General features: G+C 37.8%; 2 protein-coding genes across 2 annotated transcripts; both read left to right on the top strand.

Moving 5' to 3' along the window:
• The first annotated feature begins 454 nt into the window (after positions 1-454).
• Positions 455-15,459, top strand: LOC139946287 (protein zyg-11 homolog B-like). Its single transcript, XM_071943910.1, has 13 exons — positions 455-702; positions 3,638-4,668; positions 5,112-5,252; positions 5,823-5,881; positions 7,067-7,184; positions 7,855-7,908; positions 8,334-8,492; positions 9,093-9,254; positions 9,912-9,959; positions 10,773-10,840; positions 11,567-11,696; positions 12,355-12,502; positions 13,429-15,459. The coding sequence occupies exons 2-13, from the start codon at positions 3,658-3,660 to the stop codon at positions 13,572-13,574; spliced, it is 2,244 nt and encodes a 747-aa protein (XP_071800011.1). The 5' UTR covers positions 455-702; positions 3,638-3,657; the 3' UTR covers positions 13,575-15,459.
• A 1,896-nt stretch (positions 15,460-17,355) lies between these two features.
• LOC139946010 (multiple PDZ domain protein-like) lies at positions 17,356-23,097 on the top strand. The gene is made up of 4 exons (XM_071943592.1): positions 17,356-17,471; positions 17,839-18,146; positions 19,329-19,463; positions 19,691-23,097. Exons 1-4 carry the CDS (start codon positions 17,465-17,467, stop codon positions 19,844-19,846), a joined length of 606 nt encoding a protein of 201 aa, XP_071799693.1. The 5' UTR covers positions 17,356-17,464; the 3' UTR covers positions 19,847-23,097.
• The last annotated feature ends 40 nt before the right edge of the window (positions 23,098-23,137 follow it).

The raw sequence follows: 23,137 nt of genomic DNA, 5'->3' as shown, positions 1-23,137 counted from the left end.
GAAATCCTTTATTGACATTTTCTTAGAATTTTAAAGCCGTCATTGAATTGTTCCAAGGTCATAACTTTCGCTGAGGGCGCTGTTCATCAAAATTAAAGTCCGCTGACCCATTTTAAAGGAACACGTTGCCTTGGATCGGTCGAGTTGGTCTTTGAAAAGCGTTTGTAACCGTTTTTTATAAAATGCATATGGGTAGAAAGATGTTGTAAAAGTAGAATACAATGATCCACACAAACATGCCTCGAAATTGCGTGGTTTTCCTTTTACCTCGTCAACTAACACGTCGGCCATTTATGGGGGTCAAAATTTTGACTCCCATAAATGGCCGACCATGATAGTTCGCACAGTAGAAGGAAAACCACGCAATTTCGAGGCAAACTTGTGTGGATCATTGTATTCTACTTTTAAAACATCTTTCCAACCATATGCATTTTATAAAAAACGGTTACAAACGCTTTTGTTTTGACCAACTCGTCCGATCCAAGGCAACGTGTTCCTTTAATGTACACGTTCATATTGCATTGGATTTGTGCATCTAGCTAACTAGCAGCTGTGTGTACGTAAAGGTCGAAATAAGTTGACATCTCGTCACCTGATCGCCTCTTCCTCACCGATTAAACCAAGATTTAATACCAAAGTACTCATGGGATGTTCATCATTAAAACACAGAATTGAACAATGACTTCCCATTTCTAGAAGGAGGTAAGTGTTAACGTAATTCATGCTTCTGAAAAGAAGTAAAACGGTGTGTTTCCGGGCCAATGAAAATTACCAAATCGACAGATTGGTAAAAAATTGCACTGCGCTCTACACTGTGTCGTTGTTGGGGTCAAAATGACTTAACTAGTATATCATGAAGGTAGGATTCCTACCTCCATGATTATATTAAAATTAAGAAATGTTTATATTTATTAAATATGATTACTGTAAGATAAATTAAATGAATGTGATATAACATAAAATTATTTGGTTTATTGTTAGAAAACATTCTTTATTTCGTAGGTTGGTTGATCAGCTGTCATTTACAAAGTAAACTAAAGACACAGCTGTCGATTTCACCAAACTATTCCTAACTTGGGATTAATTTTATCTTAAGACTTAAGATAGCTCTGTTCCGCCCCTTTGACAATCGCCCCAACTATAGTGTTCAAGTTGGGGCGTCCCAACTACAGTTGGGATTGCAGTAGGCCGATACACCAGTGACCACTCACTGGCTCAGCTCTGTTCCGCCCCTTTGACAATTGACCCAACTATAGTGTTCAAGTTGGGGCATCCCAACTATAGTTGGGATTGCAGTAGGCCGATACACCAGTGACAACTCACTGGCTCAGCTCTGTTCCGCCCCTTTGACAATTGACCCAACTATAGTGTTCAAGTTGGGGCGTCCCAACTATAGTTGGGATTGCAGTAGGCCGATACACCAGATGGGATGATTGCAGTAGGCCGATACACCAGTGACAACTCACTGGCTCAGCTCTGTTCCGCCCCTTTGACAATTGCCCCAACTATAGTGTTCAAGTTGGGGCGTCCCAACTATTGGGATTGCAGTAGGCCGATACACCAGTTGGGATTGCAGTAGGCCGATACACCAGATGGGATGATTGCAGTAGGCCGATACACCAGATGGGATGATTGCAGTAGGCCGATACACCATTGTACACAGAGCACATTATATTCTCAAAATCAAAAATCCTTGGGGAGCATTATATTGTTCTTACCCTTGTCCCTGAACACTCAAGTTGGGACGATTTTCAAGTTGGGACGGAATAGTTCCACCCAGGTGTATTAACCTACATTGTAGGAGGAAGTCTAAAAAGCCATAATAACACTAAACAGGATGTGAATTTGTGGTCTGCTCTCTAGTGCTTTTCAGCAAAGCCTTCAAAATGCACAGATAGCAATACGTATCCTGTTGTCATCACTCTTTGAGGAAGCAAAGGTTTAATAACTCAGTATCATTCATCAGTTTGTCAGTAAAGTTCCACTGTAACCAGTTAATTAAAAGTAAATTGTGCTCAGCTTTCAACTAATTGTTTGTGGGTCAACTCTGCGTCTTGGAAGTGGTGCGCGACATTACAAGGCCAATATGTTCAGATGAGAACTTGGCTCAAAGTCCAGCTTGTGAGTGTGTGGTGCAGACATCACAACCTGCCCCCTGTTTAAACCACCAGAATGCCATCCCTGGGCTGATGGAAGTGGATCAGCCGTCGATTTCACCAAACTCTTCCTAACCAAGGATTAATCTTAGGGCATAGGACGAGTCCCAGTAACTGTAACATGCTAACCCTAGGATTAATCCTAAGTTAGGACTAGTTACTCGTCCTAGCTCGAGATAGGATTAATCCTAGCGCTTCGTGAAATCGGCTGCAGGCCGCTAGGCTACTTCACAGTACTCTGGAAATCTGAAAAGTTTTGTTTTCAACATACGGAAGAAGTTGGATTTATCTGACATCTTAATGAAGCAACCTTCTCAAATGAAGAGAATCCAGTTCATCCGACGACAGAGTTCAGCATTCTCCTGAAGACGATCGGAGCATACTGATCGAAACGTTGAGTCGTTTACCACCGGTTCTTTTCAGAACCAACACTACTCAAAAAAGATACTCACATGGTGTTACCACAAACCTCTGTCAGTTGGCTTTGTTGAACGACTTATTTGGTCCTTAATGAGAGAATAACATGTAATGGTTATCATGGGGATCAGCACAACAGATGTCATTTATCTGACTTTATTAAGAGTTCTTGGTAAGGATTGGTTTTCTCTCATCGAGGTCAAAAATGATGATCAGAAAAACACTTCTTTGGATTATGTTATGGGGATTCGTTGTTTTGTGAGCTTCATTTAGGAGTTGACACAATCTGCAGGTTGCACTCTGTTTATTTTTTAACGATTTAAGGGCCTCACTTTCCACATTGGTAAACAATAGTTGGCAGCCTGCCGATCTCTGGTTATTCTCAATCAACCAACAAAAGACCAAGGTCTGGAACTGTAGGTTACACAATTATCTCTGGACAAAGGGAGATGTGGAGCTGAAGCATGATTTCCATTATCCTTTGTCGCTTATTTTGTGGGGCAAATAAAGCATTATACAAGGTGCGCTTGTTAAGCTTCCTCTGGTCGACCCCGATTTGCCCCGGTACGTTCTGCTAGCTTTGGCGTCATTCCAGGGGCTCACCTGGGTCAGCCCCCACTGCCCTGTTTGTGGAATGGGGCACTTGGGGCTGGCCTGAGGTGCATGATGTCACCACGTAAGGGCGAGTGTGATTGTTTGATTAGCTCTTGTTAGGGGCTCACCCGAATGAGTACCCTGGGGTTAACAAGGGGAAGCTAATCGAACGCACCCACAGTAACTAATTCACACAAAAATTAAGAGTTAAAGTAATCAACACATTGATACCACACTATTTGAATTGTTCATACAAACAACGTCATCAAGTACAATCCAATGTTAATAGTAGATTATTCATTCAAAACCAAACCATTGCAACGATAAATGAAAGTGGTTGATAAAGTTGACTAAAGTTGTAAAACGTTTTGTCGTATTTGCAGGTAAAACCTTCAGAGCCATTTCAATAATATTTGAAAGTGGTTGATTAATTTGACTAAAGTTTAAAAAACGTTCTGTCGTATTTGCAGGTAAAACCTTCAGAGCCAAGATGGGTACCACATCACCAGACTCACTTCAGTCTGTTTGTCTGCATTACATCAGCTGCCATCTGCCTAAACTTTGTAGTGAAGTATTAGTGACTGGAGAAGGAGACTATGCAGAGAGTAGACTCATCTTCAAGAACCCTGAGTCCATCATACACAGTGACCTCGCGGAGAGGTTGCTATTCAAATTAAGTGAAAATGGCCGATTAACTGATACTGTATTAACACTCTTTGCAAATCAGAACATAATGTGCCTACGGAGGGCCTGCATCAAAAACGCCACGCTGACATCACGTGGGTTGAGGGCGCTCTCTTGTCATCAACTCATAGAACTGGACGCGTCGAGTGTTCATAACGTCAACGTGAATGACATCATAGGGGCCTTGGGGGAGTGGACTCGCAAGAATATACGCTCACTCAACGTCAGCAACTGCACGTTTCTAAATAATTCAAAATTCTGCATTGTGATCTCACTACCCCAGCTGCGCAATCTGAGACATTTGAATGTTAGCTACACCGAGTTCGGTAACAACCTTGGCTTAGAGTGGGTCGCTGAGGGTTTGTCACATCTGGAAAGCCTAGACATCTCAGGAACCCACGTCTACAGCATTCAGACTCTACTGAAACTCAAACGAACCTTGAAGTCACTGTGTATGTTCCACACCAGGGTGCCGGAGAAGGACTTGATCCCCTCGGTGTTAGCTCTAGAAGAACTACGTCACCTTGATATCTCGCAGGACGTTCACCCCATGATGGACAACCATCAGTGTCCGAGCGTCAACACGCTCCTTGAATCTCATCTGGCCTTACCGCATCTAACGTCTCTGGATATCTCCGGCAGGGATAATGTCAAAGAGGAGGTGTTACACAGTTTCATCCAAAGGAGGAGTAACATGACGTTCCTGGGTTTAACCCTGACTCAAGGAATGTCAAAAACTTTGCGGATCACTAAGGAGATGTGTGGAGAAGACTATCTGACCAATGAGGGTCATCCAGACTATCGACTAGAACTCAAGGTAACAATAATAATTTGTGGGCTTAATTGTAATGTATTGACTTTTATTCCCCCCCAAAAACGGAACCAAACCCATACCTTGGGGAAGGGTTACAACAATAACAAAATATAAACTTATGATACAGCAAAGAAGGAGAGATTAAACAATAAAATATACAACGAGTGAAAGATACAGTTATAAATTAGCACATTAAAAAAGCAGCTTCAAACAAATGAGTTTTTAAGAGAGACTTAAAACATTGTAAAGAACTAGCCAAACGGATATGCACAGGAAGACTATTCCAAAGAAACAGTGCGGTGTAAGAAAAGATCTGTGGGCATAAAAAAATGGAAGGTCTTGTATTTGAAAGCAATGAATGTTGAGATGATCTTTAAAAAAACTTGTAGGTAACCAGATATAATAAATGAGTTTTTAACATAAAATATCTCTATTTTGTTTTGCAGATTTCAGGTCACGCATCTGAGAAGCAAGTGGTTGAAGCCCTCCGTCGCTATGGCAACAGACCAAACTATGTTCATAAACTACTGTGCAGTCTGTTTAACATGACATTGTATCTGGAAAAAGTCTGGCCAGAAATTATCAAGGTATTCATAAACATCGAGTTTAGGCGGTCCAATTGGTTGAAAGGTGGTCACATGACCATGTTTGCCTGACATTAAAGGGTTTTGAAACCTTTTGTAGATCAAGTTTTTTGCCATGACATGAATCCCTACTCACTGTGAATGAAGATGTATGTAATGTTATTTCCTGTAGAAGTTTTAGCTTCATTAGTCGTCAAGTTTTTAAGAACAAAGTGAAACTCACAGAGCTATAATTTTTAGGAGAGTCGCGTAAATCCGTTATACATGCTACAATCATTTTTGTCTCACTGAGATGAAATTACTTTTGTGAAATCGTTTTACTCATTTCATAAAAAACTACAGCACCTCAGCAAGTAATGTTTTTAAGGGATGCTTTCTAACATCTATAAGCTGTGTAAGTTTAATGTTAATATATTTACAGTTTAGTTTTGTGTCCTACAAAAAATACCCAAACCCTTTAAAGGGAAATAACTTGTTATGCCTAAAAGATTGCAGTCAAAAATTGGATATATTTGGCACTGGGTTGCTGCGTATTTCTTGAAGTAGTTGAATGTTTGTTGCTTTCCTCAACAGATTATCCTGCCTGAAATGAAAGCACATCCTCATCATCTTGGTGTTCAGATGGCTGCCAGGTACGTACCTCATAGAGGATGGATGGTTGAGATTGTATTGACAACCAAGCAATTCCTGAAGCAGTGTACATGTAGATACTCTGACAATGTGCAACCTATAGACCGTATTGAATATGACGTCACCATTCAAATACCTGCCCTACAACATGGCGTCTGTGAGCGTGTGCGTGTGTTTACGTGTGCCATAGTAATCAAACCGGAACGCTGTTTGTTTTTGTAGGTGTACGCATTGAGACGCGCATACGGTTTGCCCTTGAAGATGGCAATTTTCATAGCAAGAAAGGGGTTATTCAATACGGTCTATTTAACTTATAATGTGGCCATGTGAGAATTTAATATAGTCAAATTGTTGACAGTTTTGTTGTACAATTTTATAAAGTACAAACATGACAAGTTTCTTATAATAGATGAATATCAGGATTTTAATAAGATGACAGCAGATATTTATACATTATTGTCAATTTGTGTAATATGTTAATTCATGCAACTGGTATTGTACCTTTGTACACTCTTACAGTATGCTTACCATACAGGGATCAAACGATGAGCAATTTATCATGTTTGGTTTTCGTTCGTGACATTCAAACCAGGGTCATCTCCATGACCCAAGCACAGTGCAAATGACATCATCCATGTTGCACTATTAGACATCAACTAATTCAGTCATCACAGTTTAGAGTTGTTGTGGAGTGTCGTGGCCCAGCGGTTAAGAACACTAAACTCGAGCTCTGGTGATTCTGATCAGCAGAGTGTGGTTTCGAGTTCTGGTCGTGACACCTATGTCCTTAAGCAAAACACTTAACCATTATGGATGGGCTGAAAGCTGCAGCAGTGTGTTGTGTAGGGCACATTAAATAACCCAAGGGCGCATTACTTTCCAGTTCGTCATAATCCTCCAATCAGATGCTCGAACCTGAGTTTGATATCAGACGATAACCTACTCCCAGTTTCTACATTGCGTATTGTGAGTGTCAATGCGTCACGCTCCGTATACAGTCAGTGCAAAAATTACATTCTAAACTTTGCGCGTGCAAAAACACAAACATAACCTAACCTCATTGACTCGGTGTCATTGGATATGGGACGCAGAAGCGCTATATTTTTCCGTATTTCACTGGCGCTTGTGTGATAACTTGTAATATAAGAAACCTAATATTTATTTATTGTACATGTTTTATTAATCAGTGCCTGTTTGTACAACCTAACAAAGCATCACTTAGCTGAGAGTGTTCACGTATCTGATCTGAGTGAGATGGTTCATCTAACGTTGAATGCTATGGAGATGTTCCCAAGCCAACAACAGGTAACTAAAGTGCTGTTCACATGACAGAAATTTAACTTGGGTCCCTTGCTTCATTTTAGCATGGTTGTAAATTGTAGCAATGTTTGACAAGATCTTGCAAAAAAACATGGACAGTAAAAACAATTGTTGTCCTTTCTCACAAGGAACATTTTTGTAAATTTTTTACAACCATGCTACAATTTAGCATGGGACCCTTGCTAAAGTGCGCTCATGTGAGAGGGGATTAACACTAGACAGTTGGTAACTAGAGATAAACAATAGATAAATATAACCAAACTATGAATCCATGTATCTGATCTGAGTGAGATGGCATCTAACGTTGAATGCCATGGAGATGTTCCCATGCCAACAACAGGTAACTAACAATAGACAGTTGGTAACTAGAGATAAACAGTAGATAAATATAACCAAACCAATTGGTTCCTAGAGCTAAGCAGCAAATATCTATGATCGTACCATTTATCACAAAGATACAACCAGTAAACATATTGCAAATATAGCAAAACCATAATGTAATGCAACAACAAAGCCAACAAACCACCAGCAAAGCAGCAGTGTAAGCTATTTCTTACATTGTTAATGGCTGTGATTAAGGGATACTTTGAAACTATTGTACTTAACAGTTTTCTTATTGTTTTGTGTTTGTGTTTATTTCTTCTGACATCAACAGCTTCAGAAGAATGCATTACTGACGCTGTGCAGTGATAGGATACTACAAGATGCGGTAAGAATTGATTCACTCTAATTGTTGATGACAAGTTATAATAATAATAATTTTTTTCACAGAATTTGGTAAAAGTACTGAGAATACAGTGCTAACACACATCGGTGTGTATGGTGTAGTTGGCATGAATCCTTGACTCTGATTGGTCAATCCATAGCAGCACGAGTGTGATGTAAACCCATATTGCACTGCCCATATCACACCCTGTGTCTTGTGTATTCTAACTGTGCGCCAAGATTGCTTGAAGATAAATACGTTATCCAACACGCGTGCTTGCGCAATACAAAAAATATAGCGCGTCTGCATTCCATATCCAACTTCACATTCCACGTGCACTTGTTTGATAAGATATTTTATCCCCGACACAAAGTTTACATCTATCAAAAATGTATGTGTTTATCTTTGTATAATATTTGATTTTGTAGAGTTTTGACCGTTACCGTGCCTCTAAGATGGTGATGGATTGCTTATTTATGTTTGACGATGCACCGATGACCAGAATGTCAGTTGCCATATGTTCTATTCTGGCTGCTAAGATATCTACTGAGCAAACCACATTACTGGGTACCAAACGAAACATGCAGGTAAGTGGAAATATATAAATCAATCAATAATTTGGGAGGCTAAAGGCCAAGATAACGAAAACGATAACGATCACGACACAAAGAGAACACATTCTACGCATAATACGCCCTCGCTCATTCAACCAATCGAGGGCATGCATTTTTTATCGTTTCGTTTTCGTTCTCATTATCGGGGCCTGTGTGACAGGACCTTAATCATCCTAACTGAAAGCTAAGAGATGAATTGTGAAGGCTCAGCTACCGACAGTTGACTAGGCTTCCAAACGAGTTGTTCGAGTGAGAAAGTCACTGCAGATGAACGTTGTAATTTCTAGAGAGCTCGAGGTGCACTACAATTTCCGACGCTTTGGTTTTTAAATATTTAACATTGGCTGAAAAATAAATTTTAGTCATTGATACTCAGTAGTCAATCATGGGTTGACTAAGTATGCACTCGAACTTGCTCCTGTTTAAACCGTTATCTTTCCTGTTCTACTTCACTGCTTATGTTACACTTAGTTACCTGTTCATGTTTGTTGTGTTGTCATCTACCCTTCGAGAAAGACTCTGCTAGGGTCGAAACGTCAGGTCAAACTTTTTTGCATCTTTCCTGTTCTGTAGAAACTTCTTCAGATCGTGAAGATGAAAGCGGACTCCTTATCAGTTGATATCACCCTCAAGTTCACATTAAGTGCATTATGGAATCTGACTGATGAGTCGCCATCTACATGCGCTATATTCCTGAATGAAGGCGGATTGGATCTCTTTATTGATATACTACAGGTAAAAGAAATTGACATCATCTACATATTGTAAATTCTGATCACGATGAAGCCGTGTTTTTAGTTTTCAAATACGTTATAAAGTAATATTGATAGATGTGTAGTATATGAAATTTTGCATGGTGGAGATACAATTTAGTTTAAACCATTTAAAGAGTCTCTAAATAATGAACGTTCATCTTAAAGAAAACTAGAAGTTTGAAATAAATGCACTCTGCTAAAGAAACACTGCTCTATTCGTATGAGTATTGGCAGAGTAGGAAGTTTGAGTCCCGAGGAATACTTCATGTTTATTTTGTTATCATGGCCTAGCAGTTAAGAGCACTGGATTCAAACTCTGGTGTTTGTAGGTCGAGCTCTAGTCGTGACACCTGTGTCCTTAAGCAAGACATTTAACCATGATGCTTTGGTCCTGTGTGTAACACATGTAAAAGAACCCAGTGCACTTATCAAAAAGAGAAGGGGTTCGCCCTGGTATTGCTGGTTGCACAACAGCAACTTGTAAACCATTACTTGTTGATTAGATCTCATAATTCAAATGTAGTCCCACATACCTTGAAGGAAATACTGTATGTTACAGCGCCTTGAGCGTCACTGAGTGATGGATATGCGTGCTATATAAGAAGGCACTATTATTATCATTATTATCTCATGACAGATATTTCCAGAGCAAGCAACATTACAGACAAAGGTGCTTGGACTCATTGTAAGTATTAATTGATGACTGGAATATTAAAAGGGCTATGTTGTCATGATCAAAGCAGGGACCAATGTCATGGCTCTGCTTAGTAAGCAAAGAATCGGCGCTTACGGAACCAAGGAATTCTGCGATTACAATAAGTGTATGTCATGGGTTAGCGGGAGTTTTGGCTTTGCTTGCGTACTCTACGTTACTAGGCATTCTACGCCGCTTAGAAATTTGGCGCATGCACGATCCTAAGTGCAGCAGAGCCATGAAATTGGGACCTGTTGTTGTGGTCTTGATGTTTTACAACTTTGTTGTTTATCTCTGGAAAAAAATTTGTTTTAGTAGATGAGATCAACTTACATTTAAAGGCAGTGGACACTATTGGTAATTACTCAAAATAATTTTTAGCATAAAACCTTTCTTGGTGACGAGTAATGGGGAGAGGTTGATGGTATAAAACATTGTGAGAAACAGCTCCCTCTGAAGTGCCATAGTTTTCGAGAAAGAAGTAATTTTTCACGAATTTGATTTCAAGACCTCAGATTTAGAACTTGAGGTCTCGATATCAACCATCTAGACACACACAACTTCGTGAGATAAGATTTTTTTCTTCTTTCATTATTATCTCGCAAGTTCGATGACCGATCGAGCTAAAATTTTCACAGGTTTGTTATTTTATGCATATGTTGAGGTACACCAACTGTGAAGGCTAGTCTTTGACAATTACCAATAGTGTCCACTGTCTTTAAGCAACTATGCAAGCGTTTATTTTGTTCATAAGCAGTGAAATTACAGTTTGATATTATTCTGATGAAATTCTGATTGTTTTAGAACAACATTGCTGAAGTAAGAGAGCTAAGGGGAACATTACTGAGATCTGACTTCATTGGACATTGCAGGTATGAGCACCAGACTATTCTATTGAATGTCTATATTACAAAACCATGGTTAACATCTATCTTAAACTCTATTGAAAGCCACTATACATGTATGGTACAATGATACCTAGGTTTGCATCTTCTAATATTGGAGTACTTCAAAATGAGTTTACAGATTGTATAAGGAATTACAAATTTCCCTAATCAGCTGTGGTTTATTACTAGCTGTGTTTGTTTGTAACTGCTGGGTACCGTAGGCTGTCATGGATGAGTGGTAAGAGCATCAAATTCAAGTTCTGGTGGTTAAGTCATCGGAGTATCGGTTCGGGTCCCGGTCGTGACTCGTGACACTTGTGTCCTTGAGCAAGATGCTTTACTATAATTGCTTCTCTTCACACAGGGGTATAAATGGGTACCTGCGAGGGTAGAGGTTGATATTGTATTTGAAAAAGCCTTTGGAGCGCTATGGTTGCCCAGGTTTTTACTCCCCAGGGAGCTGAGAAAGATTTAAAGGATGTTATTGGCCCAATGACCAGGGCACTAATGTAAAGCACATTGATATGGTTATTGTAAAATGTGCTATATTATTATTATTATTATTATTATTATTATTATTATATAAGAACTAAGTACTAATATTACCTCTGAAAAACAGTACTTTGCTGAAGGGTCTAAGAAAAAAATAAAAAAAATAAAAAAAATAAAGCAGAGTGACTTTCAAGCTTGTTTACACTGTAATTGTTTCAGGACTCTGTTAGACAGTAAACAGATTGAAGTCAGTTACTTTGCTGCTGGAATTATTGCTCATCTTCTTAATGAAGGGCCACAGACGTGGAAACTGTCAATGCTACTAAGGACTGAGCTACAAGACTCATTGGTAAGTATCTACATATCTAGTCATTTCAAATATTTAGATTTTAAGACACTGGACACTATTGGTACTTGTCAAAGACCAGTCTTCTCACTTGCTGTATCTCAACATACGCATAAAATAACAAACCTGTGAAAATTTGAGCTCAATTGGTTGTTCGAAGTTGCGAGATAATAATGAAAGAAAAAACACCCTTGTCACACAAAGTTGCGTGCAGAGGGAGCCGTTTCTCACAATGTTTTATACTGTCAACAACTCTCCATTACTCGTTACCAAGTGAGGTTTTATGCTGATAATTATTTTTAATAATTACCAATAGTGTCCACTGCCTTTAAGGGAAATACAGGTTTGGTTTTTGAAGGAGTCAATTCATTCCTAGCTTTATTTTTTTAAATACAATTACTGAAATTTCTTTCAAGTTCTTTTTAGTGAAAATGAAACAATTGGTGTATGTTGACAGGGATTTTGTTCCTGTCCATTGTATGCTTGTTTCCATGGCTGCAATAGAAGTAAGCTATGGTGGTTTTGCTGGTCTTTTAATGTTATTTTCTTTACTTTGCCAGTATTTCAGAAATTACTATTTCTCAGAAGTTCGTTATATTTCAACCATGCAAAGTTTCAAATCCTGCACGTGTGTTTATTCTTGATATCTGCTCTTTTACAGCATAAGAATATTCTTGCGTGGAAGAACCCAGCTGGTGAGATGGTTGCATATCGGTCGTTCAGTCCATTCTTTCCATTACTCAGGTGTGATATAACAGAAGTACAACTATGGTCTGTGTGGGCTATGCAGCATGTATGCACAAAGAATGGTGAGTCATTGTCTTGTTGGAATCAAATCCCAGGTTTTGTAACTGGAATTCCCTATTTTTGCTACCACAATCCGCTACATACGATCACATTCAAAAGAAAATGAAGATAAACCATATGAAACACCCCACATTACAGAGTAGGGCTTTCCAAACCATATGAAACACCCCACATTACAGAGTAGGGCTTTCCAAACCATATGAAACACCCCACATTACAGAGTAGGGCTTTCCAAACCATATGAAACACCCCACATTACAGAGTAGGGCTTTCCAAACCATATGAAACACCCCACATTACAGAGTAGGGCTTTCCAAACCATATGAAACACCCCACATTACAGAGTAGGGCTTTCCAAACCATATGAAACACCCCACATTACAGAGTAGGGCTTTCCAAACCATATGAAACACCCCACATTACAGAGTAGGGCTTTCCAAACCATATGAAACACCCCACATTACAGAGTAGGGCTTTCCAAACCATATGAAACACCCCACATTACAGAGTAGGGCTTTCCAAACCATATGAAACACCCCACATTACAGAGTAGGGCTTTCCAAACCATATGAAACACCCCACATTACAGAGTAGGGCTTTCCAAACCATATGAAACACCCCACATTACAGAGTAGGGCTTTCCAAACCATATGAAACACCCCACATTACAGAGTAGGGCTTTCCAAACCAAAGATAAATGTTTGTAAGCAGGCTTCCCATCTGCAAGCATTAGCGCTTGCAAGCGTTTTTTGCTTTGCGCTGGCAAGCTTTCACAGTTAATTTCTTCTGCGACAGTTATTTTCTTCTTGAAGATTGCCTAGAACCAAGTAACCTGCTTCTTGTGACATGCACATTGAGTATCTTGCATCTTAAATTACTTATTTAAACAATGATTGTAATGTCTTCTATGTTGACCTTTGACCCCTAGCTTCTCGCTATTGCCCAATGCTGGTCCAAGAGGGCGGTGTTGAGCTACTGAGTGACATGGTAACCAATCGACAGCTTCATGCAGACGTCTACGCTGTGGCTAAGAGTGTATTGGATACAGTAGCAACTAGCAATAGTATCTGTTAACTTATTAAGTCCCTTTCACACGAGAGCAATTTAGCAATGGTCCCTTGTAGCATGGTTGTAAAATTTTACAAAATATACCTCATGTGAAAGGACAACAAATGTTGTACTGTTCAACGTCTCTTGTCAAATGTTGTCAATCAATTGCTTCATTTCACAACCATGCTAGAATTGAGCAAGAGAGCCCTGTTAAATTGCTGTCATGTGAACAGCACTCTGGTCTCCTCATGGTACATGTATATTCCTTGCCCTAACCACAAGGACTCATCAACATCCAACAGCATGGTTTGATTGATGTTGTTGGACGGATGATTGAACTCGTAATCTGCTTCACATAGGATCAAGCATACCATCATGTGTTGGAAACTGTTTTGAAAACCATTTGTTATAAAATGCATAATGGTTGGAAAGGCGTTTTTCTATTGCAAGATTCAAAGATAAGTTTGTGAGTAGAATACTGTAGACTTTTTAGAATATGTACTATGCATACTACAATATATAAAACAGTTCGTTTCTTTTCCTAGGGGATTGAGCTTCATAGAAATAATGTGCAATGTTTAGAAAGTAAAATTTGCAAATTTTCAGATAAAAGTTCTGCCTCGAACAAAAAAGTGGTCAGTCGATTCAACTGATGCATTTAGTTTTTGCAGATTACTCGCATCTAACTTCATTAATTAAAAATGTGGTCACAATTTAATTCATTTGTTTTGGATTTTATAGCAATTTGGAAACTCAAACATTGGAGTGTGTCATTTGATTTGAACAGGTTATTTATTGTAATGAATTCATAATATTCACTATTGTTGTTTCTAAACACCAGAATTTTATTGCACACTTTTTATGGCAATTTATTTTATGTTACTATTATTTTATGGATTGTGTAACTCACTCATAGTATTTGGATTTCTTTGAATTCACTCTTAAATTTGTAGTTACTTTTGAAGACCAGTCAGATCCCATTTTCATAATGTCTGCAAGCACAAAAAACTGTCTACTAAGCACAAACAAATCTTGCTTAGCAGAAGCAGGTAACTATCCAATATTCCATAAAGTTGTCATTGTTCTAACTGGTGCCGCACTCGGCTTTTACTCAGCAATTAAGTTTGCTAAGCTAAGTTTGCTTTTATGCTTCACAGCTTTATGAAAATGGGTCCAGACTGGTTGGAACAAGTTGTTACATACCTGTTCTTTTCTGAATCACCACAACTCAAAGAAAGATTTATGTAGAACGTTTTATGTATTTGTCTTGTAAAGTTTCTAATCTGACTTGACTCAACATGAAGGTGAAATTGAGATTGCCCTTCCTGCAATGTTGAGTTGAGTTTGATCATTAATTGTATAGTTTGTCATTTCAGAGTGGTTAACTCAATAGAAATACTTGTGTCAATAGTATGGTAAACATTCATGTAAGTTTATTTTGCAATGTACATGTATATTGTTGATTTCACCACTAACTATCTATAAATGTAAATAGTGTGTATAGTCCAGTACACAACATCATTCATCCAGAGATGTAGAGGATGATCATTTGAAGCTAGTCACTCTCAAGGGCCTTGTCAGATGAGGCCAAGTTTCCCAGGCAACTTGGAGGCAACTAACAACAGTCACCGTGTTCCAGTGGTTAGACTGCAGATCTTGCAATCACAAGTATGTGGGTTTGAATCCCACAGCTAACGGCTGATTTCACAATGACTAGAATATTCTGCTAGTAACTGAATCACAATTTCTTGATTTTTGTAATTCACAATCCGAAACCAGTGTTTGTATGAGAGAGATTGGCTGTTGCCAGCTTGGTGTATCAATCCCTTTGTGGGAGTTTGCCAAGTTCCCTTGATGGAAAGATCATTCAAACAAACAAACAAACAAACAAACAAACAAACAAACAAACTGTGTATGCTACTAGACCACACAAGTAGCACTTGAGTATTTTTTCAAACGATGTCTTACGATCCCCAAGAATAGTATGTGAACATTCAAATGTGAATGGATTCTCTTCTTGGCGATTGACTGGAGCAGGTTGCCTGTAAATTGCCTATGACCCATGTCACATGGGGCAATTTGCAGGCAGCCAATTCCATGCAATCTCCAAGTTGAAAAAGGCAGTCACATTTGAATGTTCACATGTTTTTCGTGGGGATCTTCAGAAATTGTTTGAAAAGTGACTTGTGTGCTGCCAAACAGCACACACTGCAGTTAACAGTTGCCTCCAAGTTGTCTGTAAAAAGAGCCTCATGTGACAAGACCCTATATGTCTACATTTGTGTCTGATATGGATTCTATATTAATGGTTTATTGTCAAGATATAAAGTTGTTTATAGATTGACAACCATCATACAGTCATGACTGTCTAGAATTGAAAAAAAAGCATGTTTTATTGGGAATGTATGCACAAGAACAATTGCATGAAAGAATGCATTGTTTTATAAAGGAGACAATTTCCTTGTTTCAAAAGTTCAAGATAGCACATTTTATTACATTGAATTATAACCTTATTACACCTTTCCCAAATAGCTGCTGACTTATTCACTTAAAAATCTGAACTTTAAATCAAAGTTTTATTTCTCCTATTTTCTTTTGTTTTATCATCCTTACTAATCCCGATTACTATGATTTTTTTTCCCCTTGAATTGGGTTAAATGTTTGGAAAGTATTTTAATTGAAAATGCTTGTATTTTATCATCCTCGCTGCAAGTGACATTTTTCACATGAATTCTAAACAACAAATGCCTTAATATAAACACATGTAAAGTATTCTATGTTTACTCGGTGAATATTGGGTTGTCAAGTAGCATTATATAATAATATTATTATAAGTATAATATATGGATAGTTAATTGAAACGGAGTAGGCCGTTATCAGATTTAAAATAAATTATCATTTTTGACTTGAATTTGTTTCCTTGTATTATTTATTCTGACACGTTTTCTGGAAATGAAAGGACAGTTGTCATTTTTGGTTTAACAGTTCATTTTTAGGTTTTTTGTTTTTTCCTGCTTTGACCGTTTTCTAGCTTGACATAAAATAACAATTTTGCGCATTTTCTGGACACTAATGAAGCACTAATGAATTAAGAAACATATTTGACCTAAAATTGCGTATCAAGTATTGACCAAATAAGGGACTAGTTCATCAAGAGCCATCTGATGATGGAAAATGTACATTTAATAATAAATATCAATCGAACCAAATTCGTGTTTTTATTTTTTGTTTTATTAGAAAATCTTCACAGATTTTTTTTAAAGTACAACAATAGACAATAACAGCAAATTAAATACAATAGGCATAAAATACAAAGGAACATGAAGTTCTGAAGTTGTTACTAAATAATGAGCTTTTGTAATTGAAAATCAACAAAATTAGACCAGGATCGGGCAGTGTTAGCAAAGACAATCTTCACAGAGTTCTTTAAAATCCAACAATGGACAATAACAGAACACAATAGGCATCAAAGACAAAGGAACCCGAAGTTCTGAAGTTGTTACCAAATAATGAACTTTTGTAATTGAAATCAACAAAATTAGCCAGGATTGGGCAATATTGGCAAAGCAAAGACCTGCTTTGGGGAAAAAAACGTTGCTCTGTCATTTTGGAATGTTTTCAAGGCTGGGGTATATTGTTCTGGTTGGCCTGTAGTTTGGGTCAACGCAATGGCGCGTATCAAACCTTTGAATGGGATTGTTTGGGTAGGTCTACTTGTAAAAGTATGTGAGTAATGGAAGAAATCAATGTTTGATTGCACGCTTCGTTAGTTCCTTTTTGACAGCCTTTTACAGGAATCTATAAACTAATCTGGGACATTTTGAGGAAGGAGAAGGCTTTATATTTCTAACGCTATTTCCTTGTGGGACCAATACATCATTGAATGAAGGCGGTTTTTAGGTTGCGAACTCACTATGGAAGGTAAGTTTGATTAGTTTCTTGCTCCAATATTGTTTGATACGAAATGAACGAAACAAATTCAGCCATAAACAGGTTTCTTTTGTAGGTAGCAAATAAACGCCAATGCAGCAACATGACAGCTAAATAACTTGTCTAAACAAAACACACCAACAACACACACTTTCTCAAAAACTACGTTACTTCCGAGGGAGCCGTTTCTTACAATGTTGTATACTCAACAGCTCTCTCGTTACCAAGAAGGTTTTTATGCTAACATTTATTTTTAGTACTTGCCAAAACTTAAGCTTCTGTCACGCATATACACACTAGAAGTATTATGTGATTTGTATAACAGCCCTCCTTAATCAATTGTCTTTTTAAAACGAAGATCCAGCTTATGTGACCATGGATGATATCAAGAATGCTAAAGCGGCAGCCAGAAACCAAGATCCCCCACCTAGTGAAACAGATCACTATGTAAGCATGTCTGTAATTAGAGGTTCTAAGAAGTCTTCACGGAGAAGTACTTCTCCATCTATCGAAGACGTTTACCAAGACCCACACTCTATTGTCTCATCTGAAGACAATGCATCTGATGTGGATGTGCCTTCTTGTTCGGGAACATCTGCTTCAGCACGTTCATCTATTTCTGGTGACAAGGATGACGAACGACTTGACCTACCTGTAACTCGTAAGGTATGTAGATTTTTCTCATAGAATGTCAAACAAACTTACAGGGAAAGTGGAATTCTTAATTACAAGTTGTTGGTCTGAATGGATTTTAATGGGGTTTTCTAGGCACGATGTGTCCCTTTGATTACGTTTTTAAATCTCATTCTTTTTGGTTTAGTGCTGGCTGTTTGTTTGTAGTGTTTTGATTTTTTTATAAATCTTGCTCACCTATAGTGTGTTTTAACCTTTTAGCTACTTTTTAAAGAAACTTTTATATTTGATCCGTGCAATTTAACCCATCGGTGGTTGCCATACAGTAAATTCCTTTTTAATGTGTTGATAAACCAACCAATGTAAAATTTAGTATAAATATAAGACGATGTTTGTTTCTTAATCAATCAATCAATACTTTACTTCTCCTCCGATATACTCAAGAAACATAAAACTCCCTTGAAACTGATCTTAGTCAAACTTATATAGAACATCGTACATGTTTTTATTTATTCTATCCTATAGTGAAAAACAACAACAAATCAACAAGCAAACGTAAGCGATCAGTAAAACTTCTCATATTTGTTATACTGTGAGCCATTAAATTAAATGAAATAAATCAGTGTTCTCCAATCCCAATATTATGCCCAGGACCGATAATAATGCAACAGTTTCTTGTCAGAGCATTTATTTTTCTTCTAAAGAGAGCAATGAGGTCGCGCGCTTTTAAAAATGAAGTTCTTATTTTTAAAGACAGTGGACACTATTGGTTAATGTCTTCTCACTTGCTGTATCTCAACTTATGCATAAAAGAACAAGCCTGTGAAAATTTGAACTCAATCGGTGCGAGATAATAATGAAATAAAAAACACACTTGTCATCACGAAGTTGTTTGCTTTTAGATGGTTGATTTCAAGACCTCAAATTCTAAATCTGAGGTCTCGAAATCAATATATTATCTCGAAAACAACGTCACTTCAGAGTGAGCCGTTATCTCAATGTTTTATACTATCAACAGCTCTCCATTGCTCGTTACCAAGTAAAGTTTTATGCTAATGATTATTTTGAGTAATTACCAATAGTGTCCACTGCCTTTAACAATTGACATTTTTGTTTTTAACTACTTGGGATGCTGCTGGTTTGTTCCGAGATTGTTCCGAGGTCATACTTATCTCTTCATAACGATCTGTGTTCGATACTTATTCTATACATTAGGTGGTTGTACATCCGGGTCCTTCAGGTTTAGGGATATCGATAGCTGGAGGGGTCAAGAGCCCTATTGGATTACTTCCGGTATTGATCACTGATATCGATCCGGGTGGTCTGATAGAGAGCACAGGTGTCATCAAGGTAAGATTACTTGGACTTTTCAAAGAATTGACTTTTGTTTTGTTGCATTTCACTTTTTTATTATTATTAATAATCCAATTGGCACTACAGATCTGAATTATGTGGAGTTTCAAAGATTAAGAAACCTTATTATTTTAAGACCCTTGATGATAAAATACAAATATTAAATCCCACTTACTTGATAACCCTCTTTCTAAATTGAAAGTGTAAACTTCTGATGTGTTCAGGTTGGTGATAACATTGTTAGCGTAAATGGCGAGACGATGGAAGGCAAAACGCACCGGGATGTTGTGTTGGCCATCAAGGGTAGTGGCAGTTCACTCATGCTCGAAGTCAAGGAATGCCCGGAGAATATTAGGACATACTTGTCATTTGATGTTTAGTGGAGTATACAATGAGGCATTCTATCTATTCATGAAAAGCTTCTATAACTTAAACTGCTTTCCTAAAACAGGAATGTTATGCGCTCAAAATTAAGTAATTTTGTCATATTGAAAGCGTTTCTGGTTTAAAACCTAGGGCCTAATTACATAGAGTTGCTTTGAACAGAGAGCAGGGAGCTTTATGCTTTGAAGCACAAAAACAGCTATGCACAACAACTTATGCTTATCCGAATAAGGTTACCAGCCAACATACCATGTTCCACGTACAATCTGTGACTGGTATCCTTCTAATTTATGCTAAGCAGAAAATCATTAAGCAATACGAAAATAATGGGTTCGACCCACTCGCAGCCGTTAACATCAATGCGTGCCAAGTTATTTAATTGTGGACATCATGGATAAGTTCTTGTTACTTCAGTTGGATAGAAAAACTGCAGACCTAGAAATGGTGTCTTCGAATTATCCTTCTTCGTTTGACTTCGTCTACTGCTTTAGTGATACGACGGAGGTTGATTGACACCAAATAAGGTTCGTGAAAATTATTTAATTTCTCACCGAATTACGTTTTGTGAGTTTGCATTTTTTTTCTCACCCCATAAAGAGTATCCAACTATATATAGTTAGTCGAGGGAACTTGGAAAAGCAGAACTAAAGTAGATGATCATATAACGTTAAACATATTGATATAACTTTTTCAGAGCAGAACTCAACAGAACATTGACACATATTGCGTTATTTCTATTCTGCAATTTTTGATAATTTACTGATGAATAAAGCCGTTTTTAATTGCTTATCATAAAAGCTTACAGCTGTTGTTTTTAAATACAGCGCAGCTGACAATGCAATATTAATAAGTTACAAATTACTTATTGACCCAGTGTTTAAATTTCCGTATTCTGCCACCATGTGTTCATTCATTGAGAAATAAATTAGTATATAACTTACTTAAATGAGATATTCCTTTTGGTAAAAAAAAATTGTAAAAAGGTGGTGGCAGGACACGGAAATCGTTCCTATATATTGGTAGCCTGATGCAATTTTTAATCTACATTTTTGCCACTTATGGTTTTAATAAAATTTTAAGTTTGTGCTTTATATTATCTTTTGTTGTCATTTTAAGGTTTAACAAATTATAGGTCGCTATATTTTAATTGCTCAATTAATACTCAGATAAATATGCATATGTTTAAGTATTTATGGTGGCCAGTTGTTGTACATAGGCTTGTAAATGACATTTATTCAGAAGATGGTGGAAAACCAAACAACCTTTGGCGATATTGTCAAAGACCAGTCTTCTCACTCGGTGTATCTCAACAATATGCATAAAATATCAAACCTGTGAAAATTTGAACTCAGTTGGTCGTCGAAGTTTAGAGAGAATAACGGACAAACAAAATGTGCGCTTTCAGATGTCTAGAAATCGAGACCTCAGCTGAGTTCTCGAATTCAATTAAAATATTTTAGTGGGAAATTATTTCTTTCTCAAAAACTACGTTACTTCAGAGGGAGCCGTTTCTCACAATGTGTTATACTATAAACAGCTCCCCATTGCTGGTTACCAAGTAAGTTTTGATGACCAATTATTTTGAGACCATTTATTTTGAAAAGTGCCCAGTCCCTATAAATGACAGTTTGAATGCTCCTGAATATAACTCACTTTTCAATTTGATATTTAAACAACTAACAATTAATGAAAGTTCGGGCATATCAATAAAACATTTATTGTACATTTCTGCTGTTGCCGAAAAGTTTCTTTCCATGGATTGAAATTCCACTTAATTTCGGTACTACTTTGTATCAGTGATTGAAAAAAGGACATTCCGGTAGAACCAACCCTTTTGAACAATACACACAATTGTATATTTTAAGAATTAACAATAAATGGAAGTTTGGGCATTTGTTATTCTACTTCTGCTGTTGCCGAAATGTTTATTTCCATGGATTCAAATTCCACTTATTCTTTGTATAATGCAGGCATGAGAATGGGTGATGATAAAAAAAAAGGAAAAAATTCAGTTGATTGGAAATGTCAATATTCCATCATTTTTGTGTGCGAAGCATACAACACGAGCGCGCAGCGCGAAGTCCCTTACGGCCGGGGTCCAGGGCCCGCTTAAGGGCCCTGGGAGCTCTGGCTATTTTAGAAGCTCTGTGGTGGTCTCTAATGCATTTCTGGCACCTATTTTTCCAGGTAGAAGTGAGCTACTTTTGTGTGATTTTTCCTTTTTTATTTTTTTATAATAGGTTTAAGGGAAAATAAAATGTAAAGCTCACACAATTCAAACAATTTTGGGTTCGCCTGCGATTTTATTACAATTCCGGAAAAAGAAAGGAACAAAAAAAAAAAAAATTATCCCTTATTTCTGCTCTTGAAAATGCTTTTTTTCTCATCAACAACCATTTTTATAGGTTCTTGATTTGAAATTCGGTTGTGTAAAAGAAATTCTTTTGCAGTTAAATGTTTGTGATTTTAACGATCCGTCGGCGACGCACATTTTAAAATATATATAGGCCTATATACTTGGCGAGAGCGATGTGTTTTTGAGAAAGAGGTTGTTGTTCAGCATAGGGTATAACTGGAACGAGGTTGAGATTAGACCCCAACATAGAAATAGAACCAATGAAGAAAGCACGTCGTCCGGACGCACAGTGTGTTCGCTGGTTCCTAATATATCTTTCGCTGTTGTGAGGCAATAACAGGTACCAGTTTCCCATGGCCTGCCGGCGATCTCAGATTCGTGCCGCGCCGCTCATTGGTTCGTGTACAAACCTGCACGTACACAGTACACATGGTGCAAACACGTGCATTGTTTTTTTCAGTAGACTTTCAAAAGTCTCCACACGTGTTATCTTTGCTGCAGCAGCAAGCGCATTACACGCAAACATTATTGAACCGTACCACTATAAACGAACCAAGGAATGCGGCAAGTTTATACATCGGTCGCTGCTGCTCCATTATGCATGCGCGATGCCAGGAAGACCACAAGCCGTAAACTGAGCCAGTTGCTGGACGGCAATTTATTGTTTAGGTGCCGTTTTTTCATGAACGCCGTACGTGTGGATCCGCGATAAGAACAATTACAAAGGTAAACTGGACATTGTCTGACTAAAGAAGAGGGATTAGAGAAATCCAAATGTATACCCCCCAAAACCTACCCCCCGAATTTTATAGCAAATTCACATTGAACTCGGAGACCACATATTTTGAAGTGAAAAATCCGGAATTCCGGAAAAATCCGGAAGATTCTCATGCCTGATAATGATCGGTGACTTGGAAAAAAGGGTGGAACC

This window comes from Asterias amurensis, chromosome 13, assembly GCF_032118995.1.
Source record: "Asterias amurensis chromosome 13, ASM3211899v1".
NCBI lineage: Eukaryota > Metazoa > Echinodermata > Asteroidea > Forcipulatida > Asteriidae > Asterias > Asterias amurensis.
Note: the sequence above shows the minus strand (reverse complement) of the source record. Positions and strands in the feature narration are given on the sequence as shown.

Bases quoted from the DNA above. Each gene is read 5' to 3' on its own strand.
- LOC139946287 (XM_071943910.1), top strand. From the start codon at position 3,658: ATGGGTACCACATCACCAGACTCACTTCAGTCTGTTTGTCTGCATTAC. The intron at 9,255-9,911 runs GTAAAAGAAATT...ATCTCATGACAG, and splicing joins TCTTTATTGATATACTACAG to ATATTTCCAGAGCAAGCAAC. The intron at 11,697-12,354 runs GTAAGTATCTAC...GCTCTTTTACAG, and splicing joins CTGAGCTACAAGACTCATTG to CATAAGAATATTCTTGCGTG.
- LOC139946010 (XM_071943592.1), top strand. The intron at 18,147-19,328 runs GTATGTAGATTT...TCTATACATTAG, and splicing joins ACCTACCTGTAACTCGTAAG to GTGGTTGTACATCCGGGTCC. The intron at 19,464-19,690 runs GTAAGATTACTT...TGATGTGTTCAG, and splicing joins AGAGCACAGGTGTCATCAAG to GTTGGTGATAACATTGTTAG.